General features: G+C 42.9%; 1 protein-coding gene across 5 annotated transcripts in view; it reads left to right on the top strand.

The window, feature by feature from the left end:
- Window positions 1-15,000, top strand: part of dennd4b (DENN/MADD domain containing 4B) — a 48,727-nt gene that overhangs the window by 2,861 nt on the left and 30,866 nt on the right. Inside the window, exons 2-7 of one of the 5 annotated variants that reach the window (XM_084384664.1) lie at window positions 3,907-4,110; window positions 8,744-8,849; window positions 10,128-10,442; window positions 13,264-13,516; window positions 14,186-14,255; window positions 14,882-15,000. The exon at window positions 14,882-15,000 is cut by the window's right edge and continues 51 nt beyond it. In XM_084384664.1, coding sequence (XP_084240790.1) covers window positions 10,147-10,442; window positions 13,264-13,516; window positions 14,186-14,255; window positions 14,882-15,000 — 738 coding nt within the window. In that variant the 5' untranslated portion in view covers window positions 3,907-4,110; window positions 8,744-8,849; window positions 10,128-10,146. Of the gene's footprint in view, window positions 1-3,906; window positions 4,111-8,553; window positions 8,850-10,127; window positions 10,443-13,263; window positions 13,517-14,185; window positions 14,256-14,881 lie in introns of all 5 variants that reach the window. The other 4 variants (XM_084384662.1, XM_084384661.1, XM_084384663.1 and 1 more) reach the window with 4 other exon arrangements.

Genomic DNA, 15,000 nt, shown 5'->3' with positions numbered 1-15,000 from the left:
CTCTAGATCAGTCAGGTTTCTGGGCTGTCGCTGAGAAACACAGAGTTTGAGCTCCCTCCAAAGATTCTCTATTGGGTTTAGGTCTGGAGACTGGCTAGGCCACGCCAGAACCTTGATATGCTTCTTACAGAGCCACGCCTTGGTTATCCTGGCTGTGTGCTTCGGGTCATTGTCATGTTGGAAGACCCAGCCTCGACCCATCTTCAATGCTCTAACTGAGGGAAGGAGGTTGTTCCCCAAAATCTCGCAATACATGGCCCCGGTCATCCTCTCCTTAATACAGTGCAGTCGCCCTGTCCCATGTGCAGAAAAACACCCCCAAAGCATGATGCTACCACCCCCATGCTTCACAGTAGGGATGGTGTTCTTGGGATGGTACTCATCATTCTTCTTCCTCCAAACACGTTTAGTGGAATTATGACCAAAAAGTTCTATTTTGGTCTCATCCGACCACATGACTTTCTCCCATGACTCCTCTGGATCATCCAAATGGTCATTGGCAAACTTAAGACGGGCCTTGACATGTGCTGGTTTAAGCAGGGGAACCTTCCGTGCCATGCATGATTTCAAACCATGACGTCTTAGTGTATTACCAACAGTAACCTTGGAAACGGTGGTCCCAGCTCTTTTCAGGTCATTGACCAGCTCCTCCCGTGTAGTTCTGGGCTGATTCTCACCTTTCTTAGGATCATTGAGACCCCACGAGGTGAGATCTTGCATAGAGCCCCAGTCCGAGGGAGATTGACAGTCATGTTTAGCTTCTTCCATTTTCTTTTTATATATGATTTATTTATTGAATTTTTTACAACACCAAAGACAAACAATCAATATAAAAACAAAAATTAAATTAAATTTAAAAAAAAAGCACAAAAAAACAACAAAAAAACAACAACAACATTAATACAAAAACACCAACACAAAATCCCTCACAGTACTAACAGGTTTAGTATAGTATAAAATATATAAAAGAGTTTTATGTCAGAATACAGAAATAGGTCAGCCTTAACTAGGTCCAGCAAGTAAAGTTGAGTAACCTCAAAACTTAGAAAATAATGTGTGCTGCTAACGATAATACCAGTTGAAAACTGAAAAACCACTGAAAGTGCAGGGTTGGGCGGTCAGTCAGACAGTTGAGACTGCATCCAGCTGCAGAGATTTAACATGCTCAAAAAAGGGTAACCAAATTCTTGAAAATTTAATCATGGAACCACGAAGGCAGTGTTTAATTTTTTCCAATTTAACAAAAAATAAGGCATCTTTTATCCACCGAGTATGAGAAGGGACTCGAGGACCCTTCCAGTTCATCAAAATGCAACGTCTCGCTAGTAGTGTAAGAAAAGCTACCAACTCAGCGAAATGAGATGGCAATGAGTAATTAGGAGGTAAAACTCCAAACAAGCCAGTTAGCGGAGAGGGATGGATATTGACAGAAGTAATAGCGGAAAGTGAGTCAAAAACCGACTCCCAGAAAAGAGATAAAGCAGGACAAGTCCAGAACTTATGAGTTAGATTAGCCGGTTCTAGATGACACTTGTCGCAGCTTGGATCAATGTCAGGGAACATACGGGCTAATTTACTTTTGGACCAATGTACCTTGTGGACCACTTTACACTGTAAAACCCCGTGGCGAGCACAAACAGATGACGTGTGAACACGTTTCAAAATCGAATGCCATGTTTCTGTCTCTATCTCTATATTAAGATCCCTAGCCCAGGTAATCCGCAGACTATCAGAATCCAAAGGGCAACATGTGAAAAAGGTATTATAAATCGTAGAGATGGCCCCTCTTTGATAAGGATTGATATTTGATATGGTATCGACAATGGTGGAGGGTGGGATCGAGGGGAATCCCGGAAAATGCTTACGGACAAAGTCACAGACTTGCAAGTGTCTGAAAAAGTGGAACCTTGGTAAGTTAAAAACTTGAGTCAATTGTTCAAAAGAAGCGAATGTTCCGTCAATGTAAAGATGTTTAATGCTTCTTCCATTTTCTAATGATTGCTCCAACAGTGGACCTTTTTTCACCAAGCTGCTTGGCAATTTCCCCGTAGCCCTTTCCAGCCTTGTGGAGGTGTACAATTTTGTCTCTAGTGTCTTTGGACAGCTCTTTGGTCTTGGCCATGTTAGTAGTTGGATTCTTACTGATTGTATGGGGTGGACAGGTGTCTTTATGCAGCTAACGACCTCAAACAGGTGCATCTAATTTAGGATAATAAATGGAGTGGAGGTGGACATTTTAAAGGCAGACTAACAGGTCTTTGAGGGTCAGAATTCTAGCTGATAGACAGGTGTTCAAATACTTATTTGCAGCTGTATCATACAAATAAATAGTTAAAAAATCATATATTGTGATTTCTGGATTTTTTTTTTTGATTATGTCTCTCACAGTGGACATGCACCTACGATGACAATTTCAGACCCCTCCATGATTTCCAAGTGGGAAAACTTGCAAAATAGCAGGGTGTTCAAATACTTATTTTCCTCACTGTATATGATTCTGTCCTCCGACGATTCTGAAAACGATGATCATAATCACAGTGATGCAGTTTTACCTCTTTATTTTGACGATATAAATTTGTGAATTTTCAGTGTAAAATGTTGCTATTTTAAATATTCCCAGTTTAAAGAGACAATATGGAAGACTTTGGTATCATAAATATCCCTAAACCTCTTGCAGAGTTATAGTGCTGTCTCTCTCAGCTTACATCATCCACTCCGTCCCCGTTCACTGGTCGCCTGCTAATGACGTAACATCCGCGTTATCCCTGGTGTCCGCTCGTTCTGCCATAGTAACCATGGCGACAGACGTGGACAACTGCGTAACGTCTAGCGGCGCGCTCACGATGCTGTTGTTTCGTTCAGACATGATGGATCATGGCAGGCAGAGTTTGGGACAAAAGGAGAACTAAACTACTGGCGTTTTCGAGATGCCGAGAGCTAGCGTCCGCGGCTTACTTCGACTCACGCGCAAATGTACATAAAACTAATCAATGTTATACAGCTCAACATGATGAAGTGTTAGAATATGATCAGTGTGTTATGCTAATGTTGATCTCGCTCACTGCTAGTCTCATACAGACAAGCTAACACACAGAGTAACAATATAACGTTCAACACACTCAAATGCAGTTTAGTGTGCTAGTGTAGAGCGAGTGGAGCAGCGCTGCGTTAGCTCACACGTTTCAGTCGTCTGATAAACTGACCTGTGAGTATCATTCAGCATTCAGCAGTTAGCTAGTTAGTTCGGTAGAGTGATGTCCTCATCTCTTTATCTCCGCGGGACTCGTGTGTGGCGCTGATCTCTGTCTCTCATTAGCACTCGCGTCCTTCACTCCACAGTCATGCTCAACACATCAGTGTACTCACTCATCCATAAACATTATTAGATCCATCGCCATGACAACAAGCTCCATAATTCCGCTTATTCACTGCGTCATCAACCTACGCCGGTGTTACTGTAAGAGGTTAGCGACCGCTAGCGGCGAAACTAATTACATATTGTAGCTTTAAATACACCAGCAAATGTTGAGTTTCACCCCAGAAATGCAGGCGCTGAAAATATAAGGCATTAAAATGCAGTGCGTTCTTTTCATTCAGTGCAGCTTCACAGACATCTATCACTGATTTACTTCCATAACATTTCCATAAGTTCACTGCAAGTTTTTTTAAGTTCGATAAATGCAGGATGTTTTCAGTGTGTGTGTGACTGTGTGTGTGACTGTGTGTGTGACTGTGTGTGTGACTGTGTGTGTGACTGTGAGTGTGTGTGTGTGTGTGTGTGTGTGTGTGTGTGTGTGTGTGTGTCAGTGAGTAACTGTGTGATAGTGATGATGTTTAGCCACGATCTGAAGGTGTTTATAGACGCGAGTGTCTGTATTAATAACAGAGATGTGTGTGTGTGTGCAGCTGCAGATGAGCGGATGTGAGTCCGAGGGAAACTCTTGGGTTGTGCAGCTCAGGCGTTTGAGGAAGTGGATGTTGAAAGTGCTTAGAAAGAGCCAAATGCAGCGCTGACAGGAAACGTATCACTGCTGAAACAGGAAGTGGAGTTTTCTAGTGGAGACACCTGAGGTCGTGTGTGAGTCGGTGACCTGGTGTGTTTAATTCAGGGTGAGTCTTCATGTGACGCAGCCTCAGATTGGGTTTAGAATAACAGATACTCGTAATACTCAATGATAACTCTGAATTATGACAAATATCCAATTATGAAAAGTAAAGGAGGCGCTTGTGAGAAACCGGAAGTGACAATTGGGACACCATACTGTCTCATGAACTTTGACCCCATGGTCATAAGTCCAGAAAAGTGTGAGTGCACATGGGTCTAGATCAATGCTCTATCGCCCTGCCGCAGTGTGTGTGTGTGTGTGTGTGTGTGTGTGTGTGTGTGTGTGTGTTCCTCTGTCCTGCGTCAGCAATCCGTTGATCTGTGGATGGATTCACTGCTGCTTTACTTCAGTGTGTGTGTGTGTGTGTGTGTGTGTGTGTGTGTGTGTGTGTGTGTGTGTGTGAGTGAGTGAGAGAGAGAGAGAGAGTGAGTGTGTGTGTGTGTATGTGTGTTGATCTGTGGATGGATTCACTACTGCTGTACTTCAGTCAGTGTGTGTGTGTCTGTGTGTGTGTGTGTGTGTGTGTGTGTGTTGATCTGTGGATGGATTCACTACTGCTGTACTTCAGTCAGTGTGTGTGTGTGTGTGTGTGTGTTGATCTGTGGATGGATTCACTGCTGCTGTACTTCAGTGCTGTTCCTGTGTTTGATGTGACGGTCCTGTAAGAGTATAGGAGTAGGAGTGAGAGTGAGTGAGAGTATATGTTGAAGAGTATGGCTGAGAGTATGTTAAAGAGTGTGTGTGTGTGTGAGTGAGTGAGTGTGAGTGAGAGTATATGTTGAAGAGTATGGGAGAGAGTGTGAGTGAGAGTATATGTTGAAGAGTATGGCTGAGAGTATGGGAGTGAGAGTGAGTGAGAGTATATGTTGAAGAGTATGGCTGAGAGTATGTTAAAGAGTGTGTGTGTGTGTGTGTGTGTGTGTGTGAGTGAGTGAGTGTGAGTGAGAGTATATGTTGAAGAGTATGGCTGAGAGTATGGGAGTGAGTGTGAGTGAGAGTATGGGTGAGTGAGAGTATGGGTGAGTGAGAGTATGGGTGAGTGAGAGTATGGGTGAGTGAGAGTATGGGTGAGTGAGAGTATGGGTGAGTGAGAGTATGGGTGAGTGAGAGTATGGGTGAGTGAGAGTATGGGTGAGTGAGAGTATGGGTGAGTGAGAGTATGGGTGAGTGAGAGTATGGGTGAGTGAGAGTATGGGTGAGTGAGAGTATGGGTGAGTGAGAGTATGGGTGAGTGAGAGTATGGGTGAGTGAGAGTATGGGTGAGTGAGAGTATGGGTGAGTGAGTGTGAGAGTGAGAGTGAGAGTGAGTGTGAGAGTGAGTGTGAGAGTGAGTGTGAGAGTGAGTGTGAGAGTGAGTGTGAGAGTGAGTGTGAGAGTCAGTGTGAGAGTCAGTGTGAGAGTCAGTGTGAGAGTGAGTGTGAGAGTGAGTGTGAGAGTGAGTGTGTGAGAGTGAGAGTGAGTATGAGAGTGAGAGTGAGGATGAGAGAGTGTGTGAGAGTGAGAGTGTGTGAGAGTGAGAGTGAGTGTGAGTGTGAGAGTGTGAGAGTGAGTGAGTGAGTGAGTGAGTGAGTGTGAGTGAGTGAGAGTGTGTGTGTGTGTGTGTGTGTGTGTGTGTGTGTGTGTGTGTGTGTGTGTGTGTGTGTGTGTGTGTGTGTGTGTGAGTGAGTGAGTGAGTGAGTGAGTGAGTGAGTGAGTGAGTGAGTGAGTGAGTGAGTGAGTGAGTGAGTGAGTGAGTGAGTGAGTGAGTGAGTGAGTGAGTGAGTGAGAGTATATGTTGAAGAGTATGGCTGAGAGTATGTTAAAGAGTGTGGCTGAGAGTATGGCTGAGAGTATGGCAGTGAGAGTATGGCAGTGAGAGTATGGCAGTGAGAGTATGGCAGTGAGAGTATGGCAGTGAGAGTATAGGAGTAGGAGTATAGGAGTAGGAGTATAGGAGTATAGGAGTAGGAGTATAGGAGTAGGAGGGAGTAGGAGTATAGGAGTAGGAGTATAGGAGTATGAGAGAGAGTATAGGAGTATGAGAGAGAGTATAGGAGTAGGAGTGAGAGTATAGGAGTAGGAGTGAGAGTATAGGAGAGTGAGAGTGAGAGTATATGAGAGTGAGAGTATAGGAGTATGAGAGAGAGTATAGGAGTAGGAGTGAGAGTATAGGAGAGTGAGAGTGAGAGTATAGGAGAGTGAGAGTATAGGAGTAGGAGTATGAGTGAGAGTATAGGAGTGAGAGTATAGGAGTATGAGAGAGAGTATAGGAGTATGAGAGAGAGTATAGGAGTATGAGAGAGAGTATAGGAGTAGGAGTGAGAGTATAGGAGTATGAGTGAGAGTGAGAGTATAGGAGAGTGAGAGTATAGGAGTAGGAGTATGAGTGAGAGTATAGGAGTGAGAGTATAAGAGTATGAGTGAGAGTATAGGAGTGAGAGTATAAGAGTATGAGTGAGAGTATATGAGTAGGAGTGAGAGTATAGGAGTGAGAGAATAGGAGTAGGAGTATGAGAGAGAGTATAGGAGTAGGAGTGAGAGTATAGGAGTAGGAGTGAGAGTATAGGAGAGTGAGAGTGAGAGTATAGGAGAGTGAGAGTATAGGAGTAGGAGTATGAGTGAGAGTATAGGAGTGAGGGTATAGGAGTATGAGAGAGAGTGTAGGAGTGAGAGTATAGGAGTATGAATGAGAGTGAGAGTATAGGAGAGTGAGAGTATAAGAGTATGAGTGAGAGTATATGAGTAGGAGTGAGAGTATAGGAGTAGGAGTGAGAGTATAGGAGTATGAGTGAGAGTGAGAGTATAGGAGAGTGAGAGTATAGGAGTAGGAGTATGAGTGAGAGTATAGGAGTGAGAGTATAAGAGTATGAGTGAGAGTATATGAGTAGGAGTGAGAGTATAGGAGTGAGAGAATAGGAGTAGGAGTATGAGTGAGAGTATAGGAGTATGAGAGAGTATAGGAGTATGAGAGAGAGTATAGGAGTAGGAGTGAGAGTATAGGAGTGAGAGAGTAGGAGTATGAGTGAGAGTATAGGAGTATGAGAGAGAATATAGGAGTATGAGAGAGAGTATAGGAGTAGGAGTGAGAGTATAGGAGTATGAGTGAGAGTATAGGAGAGTGAGAGTATAGGAGTAGGAGTATGAGTGAGAGTATAGGAGTGAGAGAATAGGAGTAGGAGTATGAGTGAGAGTATAGGAGTATGAGAGAGAATATAGGAGTATGAGAGAGAATATAGGAGTATGAGAGAGAGTATAGGAGTAGGAGTGAGAGTATAGGAGAGTGAGAGTATAGGAGTAGGAGTAGGAGTGAGAGTATAGGAGTGAGAGAGTAGGAGTATGAGTGAGAGTATAGGAGTATGAGAGAGAATATAGGAGTATGAGAGAGAGTATAGGAGTAGGAGTGAGAGTATAGGAGTATGAGTGAGAGTATAGGAGAGTGAGAGTATAGGAGTAGGAGTATGAGTGAGAGTATAGGAGTGAGAGAATAGGAGTAGGAGTATGAGTGAGAGTATAGGAGTATGAGAGAGAATATAGGAGTATGAGAGAGAATATAGGAGTATGAGAGAGAGTATAGGAGTAGGAGTGAGAGTATAGGAGAGTGAGAGAATAGGAGTAGGAGTATGAGTGAGAGTATAGGAGTATGAGAGAGAATATAGGAGTATGAGAGAGAATATAGGAGTATGAGAGAGAGTATAGGAGTAGGAGTGAGAGTATAGGAGAGTGAGAGTATAGGAGTAGGAGTATGAGTGAGAGTATAGGAGTGAGAGTATAAGAGTATGAGTGAGAGTATAGGAGTGAGAGTATAAGAGTATGAGTGAGAGTATATGAGTAGGAGTGAGAGTATAGGAGAGTGTGTGTGTGTGTGTGAATATATATATATATATATATATATATATATATATATATATATATATATATACATATACAACTTTTGTTATACTAAGATGTACTTCACAATATGGAAGAAAATATTTCTCACTAATTACATTTAAATATTTAGATAAATATTTTATTATGAACATAATTAATAACATTTAATTTAAATGGTTCAATGAAATAATTAAAATAATTAAGTTTCAAGAACTGAGTTTTCCAGTAGGTCATAATTATGTTTGTTTTTTTAAAGTAAATGTAGTTATTTTTTAATATATATATATATATATATATATATATATATATATATATATATAAAAGTTTCTCCCTGATAAAATATTTTAGAGCTTGACGTAACAAAAAAAAAAAAGAAAGTTTCATATAGAAATACCAATGACTTTTGAATATTTGATTAATTTCCATGACTTTTCCAGGTCTATAAATCACACACTGTTCTCTCATATTGCAGACCGTGAGAGTCCTGCTTCTGGAATAAAAATGACTTAACATTAGAAATATGATAGATTGATTTTACATGGTTTAAGTTCATTTACTCAGACGTCACTGTGTGTGTTTCTCTGTGTGTTTCTCTCAGTGTGTGTTTCTGCCGGAAACGTTTCTTCTGGTCTGATTTGTGAGCGGTCGTGGAGGAAGTGAACGAGCGATCTGTTGTTTCCTCAGTTCCTGCACGTGTTCTCGCTGAAACACTCGTGTTCGTGGGTTTAATGATGGGAGATGGTGAGAGATGGTGAGAGTTTCACCGGGTCGTTTCTTCTCTTCATCAGATCGAGCTCGTGTCGCTCTCGTTTCTCTCGCTGACTGTGACTCGGCTTGATGATATCAAACGTCACATGACCTCAGATCGGCGAGGAACAGTGAACATCTGTCCAGGTGAGCAGAGGTTTGATGGGATGTTTGATTAAATCCTCAGTTATCCCGGTTTCTTCCCACGACGGGATGTCCGGTTCTGAGCCCGTTGCCGTGACGACCTGCGTGTGTTTTGTGGATGTGAATCCCTGAGTGTGACGGATGCAGTTCAGGCTGTCATCAGGTGTCCTGCGCGGTGACCTTTGACCCTTGTGGTGCAGATCAGACAGATGTGTGTGTGTGTGTTTGAGAGGAGAGTGTGTGTATGAGAGAGAGTGTGTGTATGTGAGATTGAGAGTGTGTGTGTGTTTGTGTGTGTGTGTGTGTGTGTGTGTGTGATGGGTAGGTTTAGGGGTAGGGTTAGTGTGTGTGTGTGTGTGTGTGTGTGTGATGGGTAGGTTTAGGGGTAGGGTTAGTGTGTGTGTGTGTGTGTGTGTGTGTGTGTGTGTGTGTGTGTGTGTGTGATGGGTAGGTTTAGGGGTAGGGTTAGTGTGTTTGTGTGTGTGTGTGTGTGTGTGTGTGTGTGTGATGGGTAGGTTTAGGGGTAGGGTTAGTGTGTGTGTGTGTGTGTGTGTGTGTGTGTGTGTGATGGGTAGGTTTAGGGGTAGGGTTAGTGTGTTTGTGTGTGTGTGATGGGTAGGTTTAGGGGTAGGGTTAGTGTGTGTGTGTGTGATGGGTAGGTTTAGGGGTAGGGTTAGTGTAAGGAGATAGAATGTACAGTTTGTACAGTATAAAAACCATTAAGTCTATGGAGAGTCCCCACAAAGATAGTAAACCAGACATGAATGTGTGCGTGTGTGTGTGTGATGGGTAGGTTTAGGGGCTGGGTTTGTGTGTGTGTGTGTGTGTGTGATGGGTAGGTTTAGGGAGAGAGAGAGAGAGTGTGTGTGTGTGTGTGTGTGTGTGTGTGTGTGTGTGTGTGTGAGAGAGAGTATGAGAGTAAGCAACAACTTCCTTAATTTTGATTTATTTGCCCGGAAAACAAGACATAATATCTTATGTCACTTTACTCATCAAGTAAATGCTTCTTGATTTAAGAATTTTTAGATATTTGGACTGGAAACAAGACAGAAACACTGAGTAAGAAAAGCATTTTTTGCAGTGTATTCTTAAATGATGAAAGTTGAATGTTCTGCATTGATTAGCCCTGTGTTGTAACGGTGTGTGTGTGTCTGCAGTGGTGTATAACGGTGTGTGTGTGTGTGTCTGCAGTGGTGTGTAACGGTGTGTGTGTGTCTGCAGTGGTGTGTAACGGTGTGTGTGTGTCTGCAGTGGTGTGTAACGGAGTGTGTGTGTCTGCAGTTGTGTTTAGACCGGCGTGATGACGGAGGAGCGATGTCCGCAGCTGGTGGATTACTTCGTGGTGGCGGGTCTGGCGAGCGACTCCTCCCCGCGGGTCGAGGAGGGTCATCAGAGGGGCGTTCGGGCACTGCAGCCCGTCATAGACCTCGCTGTGATCGCCCGAGGGCTCGGAGAGGACGTCCCCGAGGGCTTCACATGCATCGAGAAAACACAAGCCGGCCACCCGGCGGAGCTGAGCGCAGGACTGATGAACAACACACACATGTTCCTGTGCTACAGGAGAGGATACGACAAGCCTCCAATCGTAGAGCTCGGGTGAGACACACTGAAACTTCTAGAAAAACTGAACATTTTCGATTGAAAATAATACCTTGAATGTAACTCGACACCCTTGCCTCATTTAGTATGCGCGGTTCTATGAATATGCAAATGAGCGCCGCCTCCACTCACTCACTCAGCTCAGAGATCCACTGGTTGACGATCACACGTTGATCTGATTGGTTACAAGGTAGTTTGTGACGTCAGAAACACCAGCGATTTCAAAGCGTGTGTTTGAGACTGTCTTTGGTTCACTGCAGTTTTAAAGGTGCAATATGTAAGTTTTTCACATTTTCAAAACAATAACAAAGACGAAGCTTGATGATGCTGAGAAGGAGAGTGGAACTATGGGAGATGTTGTTTTCACCATCCAGAGATGTGTGGAATTCACGAATCATAGAAATGATATATCAGCTAATAAATTACTTTTTGTAATACCTGTACGCTTGATCACACTAGTTTGTCATCGTAATGAATTAGCAGCGAGGAATGTGAAATGTAATGCTATTAGCCTTTTACTGATATGCAACTGTTTGTCAGATGATGTGGTGGGTTAATGCTGTGCAGTTTTACACGTTTAAAACAATCCTACTAAAAGTAATGTAATGGCTAAATATTTTCGAAAACGCCATGCTGTGCGAGATACTGTATCATATATATATATATATAAATATAAGTACATAGATCTCATTAGCGGCTTATGTATAGCAGCCCATTTAAAAAATGGAATTTCTCTTGATTTACAAATCCTTGGGAACTTTTGGGATACTGTGAGTACACAACTGCAGGAAATATATCACACTGTGCAAGTGATTTTTGAATATTTTATTACAAAAATCTTACATATTGTACCTTTTAAGGAGAAAATACTCAGCAATGGTGTCGACTTATGAATTTGCACATGCTTTGTCTTAAAGCAGATTAAAAACACCACATAGACACATAAACAACATTAAAAGCTGGATTTACACCACAGGGGGACTTTAATAAATTTACAAGCAAAATAGTTTCATCTATTAGTGTACAATATAGAAATAAATATCCTTAAAGGTCCCATGACATGACAATTTCACTCTGAGGTTTTTTAACCTTAATATGAGTTCCCCTAGCCTGCCTATGGTCCCCCAGTGGCTAGACATTTTGATAGGTGTAAACCAAGCCCTGGGTATTTTTGAGAGAATGAAAGCTCAGACGGGCGAATCAAGAATCTTCCCCTCATGTCGTCATAAGGGGAAAGGTCACCTCCCCTTTCTCTGCTTTGCCCGCAAAGAGAATTTGGCCGCCCATGAGAAAATGAGCTGTGCGAGCGCGATATTGGTTTTTCCTTGAGAGACATCATGGCTGGCAAACGAGCGAAGCATGGCAGTTGCTCAGTGTTTGGATGTACAAGTGAACACAAAAGTATTTTTTTAGTTCCTTCATCCGAGCCTCTGAAGAACCAGTGGGTTATGTGGATTTCTGATGTGTAATTGTTCAAGTTCAGACAGATAATCTTTCTCTCAAACTTGTTCAATACTGTTTATGCATCAGTGAATCAAGCCAGTGACTAAACGATCAACTTCACGTCGTTTCTCTTAGTAGGATGAAAATATTCTTACTTAAACTGTGATTAATATATATACAGAAAGCGATCAAAGAACAATCCCTTTCCAATCGCCCAAGCTGTCAATCACACAGCGCGAGTTTATCTGGACACTTGCCAAAACTCGTTATGAAATCAATGACGCTGTTACACAACGAAGCTCTTACTGTACTGACCTCATGTTTGCATTGGTGAAATCATTAGTGAGAGTGCAGAAACTGCTTTGCAATGATGAGATCTTCATTCACGCGATCAACAGGCTGTCATCTGCTCAGTGCTCATCACTGCAACCTTTTATTTGATGGGAATAGATCTAGAAACTTCTCACGATTCGTTAATCCCGATAGCTGTAATAGTAAAAACGTATAATAGCTGTAATAGTAAAAGTATTCGAGAGAGTTCCACATGTAATGCTAGCTATTCCATATACAAGCATGTCAGCCAATCACAGCAGTGGGCGTTTACTGAAGTCTCACAGCCAATCACAGCAGTGGGCGTTTACGCTGAAGTCTCTCAGCAGCCAATCACAGCAGTGGGCGTTTACACTGAAGTCTCACAGCAGCCAATCACAGCAGTGGGCGTTTACACTGAAGTCTCACAGCCAATCACAGCAGTGGGCGTTTACACTGAAGTCTCACAGCAGCCAATCACAGCAGTGGGCGTTTACACTGAAGTCTCTCAGCAGCCAATCACAGCAGTGGGCGTTTACACTGAAGTCTCACAGCAGCCAATCACAGCAGTGGGCGTTTACACTGAAGTCTCACAGCCAATCACAGTAGTGGGCGTTAACACTGAAGTCTCACAGCCAATCACAGCATTGGGCGTTTACACTGAATTCTCACAGCAGCCAATCACAGCATTGGGCGTTTACACTGAAGTCTCACTGCAGACACGCCCCTTCAAACAGAGTGTTCAAATCAGAGGCTAAAATCAGGCTAGGAAATATGCCTTTTATTTCTAAATTATTAACAATTTTGATCTTAAAAACATACTAACATTATAAGGGCACCCCAGGAAACATTATAAAAGAATAAAATAATCCATGTCATGGGACCTTTAAATCAATGCACTTACAAAATAAAATGCTCTGCATTTCTACTCTTCTCTAGTTCTCTTCATAATCTAGCTGTCAAATAAACCTGACGAATATTATTGGCTCCTTGATGTATTGATTTGTTCCTCTCTGGATAAAAGCTGCTGAATGCATGAATTATGATTTGTGTTGTTTGTGTGCAGTGTTCTGTACGAGGGCAAGGACCCGGTGCGCGCGGGATGGCACCTGATCGAGACGACCCCGTACAGCCGATCGGCCAGCCTGAGCTCCGGTGGCCCCGGGACACACAGAACCTTCCTGATGTTCCGCCGGGCCCCGGACTCTCAGGCGCTGAACACTCTTGGCGTGACCGAGATCTCTCTGCTGATGCCCAGCAAGGGCGAGACGGCACCGCACACTTACTGCCGAGTGGACAAGAACCTCAACACGGGCATGGTGCTGATGATTCACTGATTCACTGATTCACTGATTCAAGGATTCATTGATTCACTGATTTGAGGATTCATTGATTCATTGATTCACCGATTCGAGGAGTCCCTGATTCAATGATTCACTGATTCAGTGATTCAATCAGATCTTTGACTCATTACTCTCATCTTTATTTATTAAGCATATTGCATCCATATCAAACCATATACACTACCATTCAGAAGTTCTTGTCATATTTTATTACCATTTTCTAAACCATAGTGAATAAACTGATAATGTGAGGAATGTTGAAGGAGTCTGAATAAATGTTGGTTTGACTGTATTTCTAAACTTGTAATTGTGAGGTAAAAAAAGTCAGAATTGTGACATAAAATGTCGTAATTGCCTGTTTTATTTTTTTACACAAGCTTCCATACATAAGTGACTCTAAACATAAACATTTAAAAATCCAACCGACCCCAATCTTATAAATGCTAGTGTGTGTTAATAAGCTGTTGATTTAAACGAGTGTGTTAAACGAGCGCTGAGTTTGTGATTGTTCAAACATCCGCTATTCCTTCCGCTTGAAATACTTCAGAATCACCATCATCAGTTCCTCTTCTGCTTTATTTGTCTTTCTCTTACTCTCGGTTTCTACTCTGTGGGTTTTGATCGTTTGTGTGTGTGTGTACGCAGTGGGGTCCCGCGCTGTATCTTTGCTACAAGCGTTCAGTGTCTAAAGCAAACGCTCTGGTGTACGAAGCAGGTGAGTGTCTCACACACACACATACACACACACATGCACGCACACTCACTCTTACATACACACGCACACATGCACTCACAAACACTCCCATACACTCACACACACACACACACACACAAACACTCAATCACACACTTACACAAACACACACTCACACACACAGAGTAGTAGCCAAAAGTCAGCCATGTCAAAATACACTTCCCTGCATTAACGCTGGCAGTTACAACGGGTGCTGCTGTTAGAGAATCATGCAGGTGTGCACTCCAGTGCCGCCATGACACACTCAATCACACACTTACACAAACACACACTCACACACACATTCTCTCACACACCTACACACACTTGCACACAAATACTCTCTCTCTCTCTCTCTCACACACACACACTCACACATACACTATATACTGCGTGTGCATCTGCAGTCTGTAACTGTACTCACACACATACTGTCTCGCACTCACAAACACACCTACACACACTTGCACACAAATACTCTCTCTCTCTCTCTCTCTCTCTCTCTCTCTCTCTCTCAAACACACACTCGCACACTTACACACACATACACTATATACTGCGTATGCATCTGCAGTCTGTAACTGTAACTGTGTGTGTGTGTTCTGCAGGTCTGATCAGCCGGTATCCCGAGGAGGATCTGGAGTCGTTTCCTCTGCCGGATTCGGTGCCGGTGTTCTGCCTCCCGATGGGAGTGTCGGTGGAGAGCTGGCCACTCAACACCAAATAC

This window comes from Rutilus rutilus, assembly GCF_951802725.1.
Source record: "Rutilus rutilus genome assembly, chromosome: 17".
Taxonomy (NCBI): Eukaryota; Metazoa; Chordata; class Actinopteri; order Cypriniformes; family Leuciscidae; genus Rutilus; species Rutilus rutilus.
Note: the sequence above shows the minus strand (reverse complement) of the source record. Positions and strands in the feature narration are given on the sequence as shown.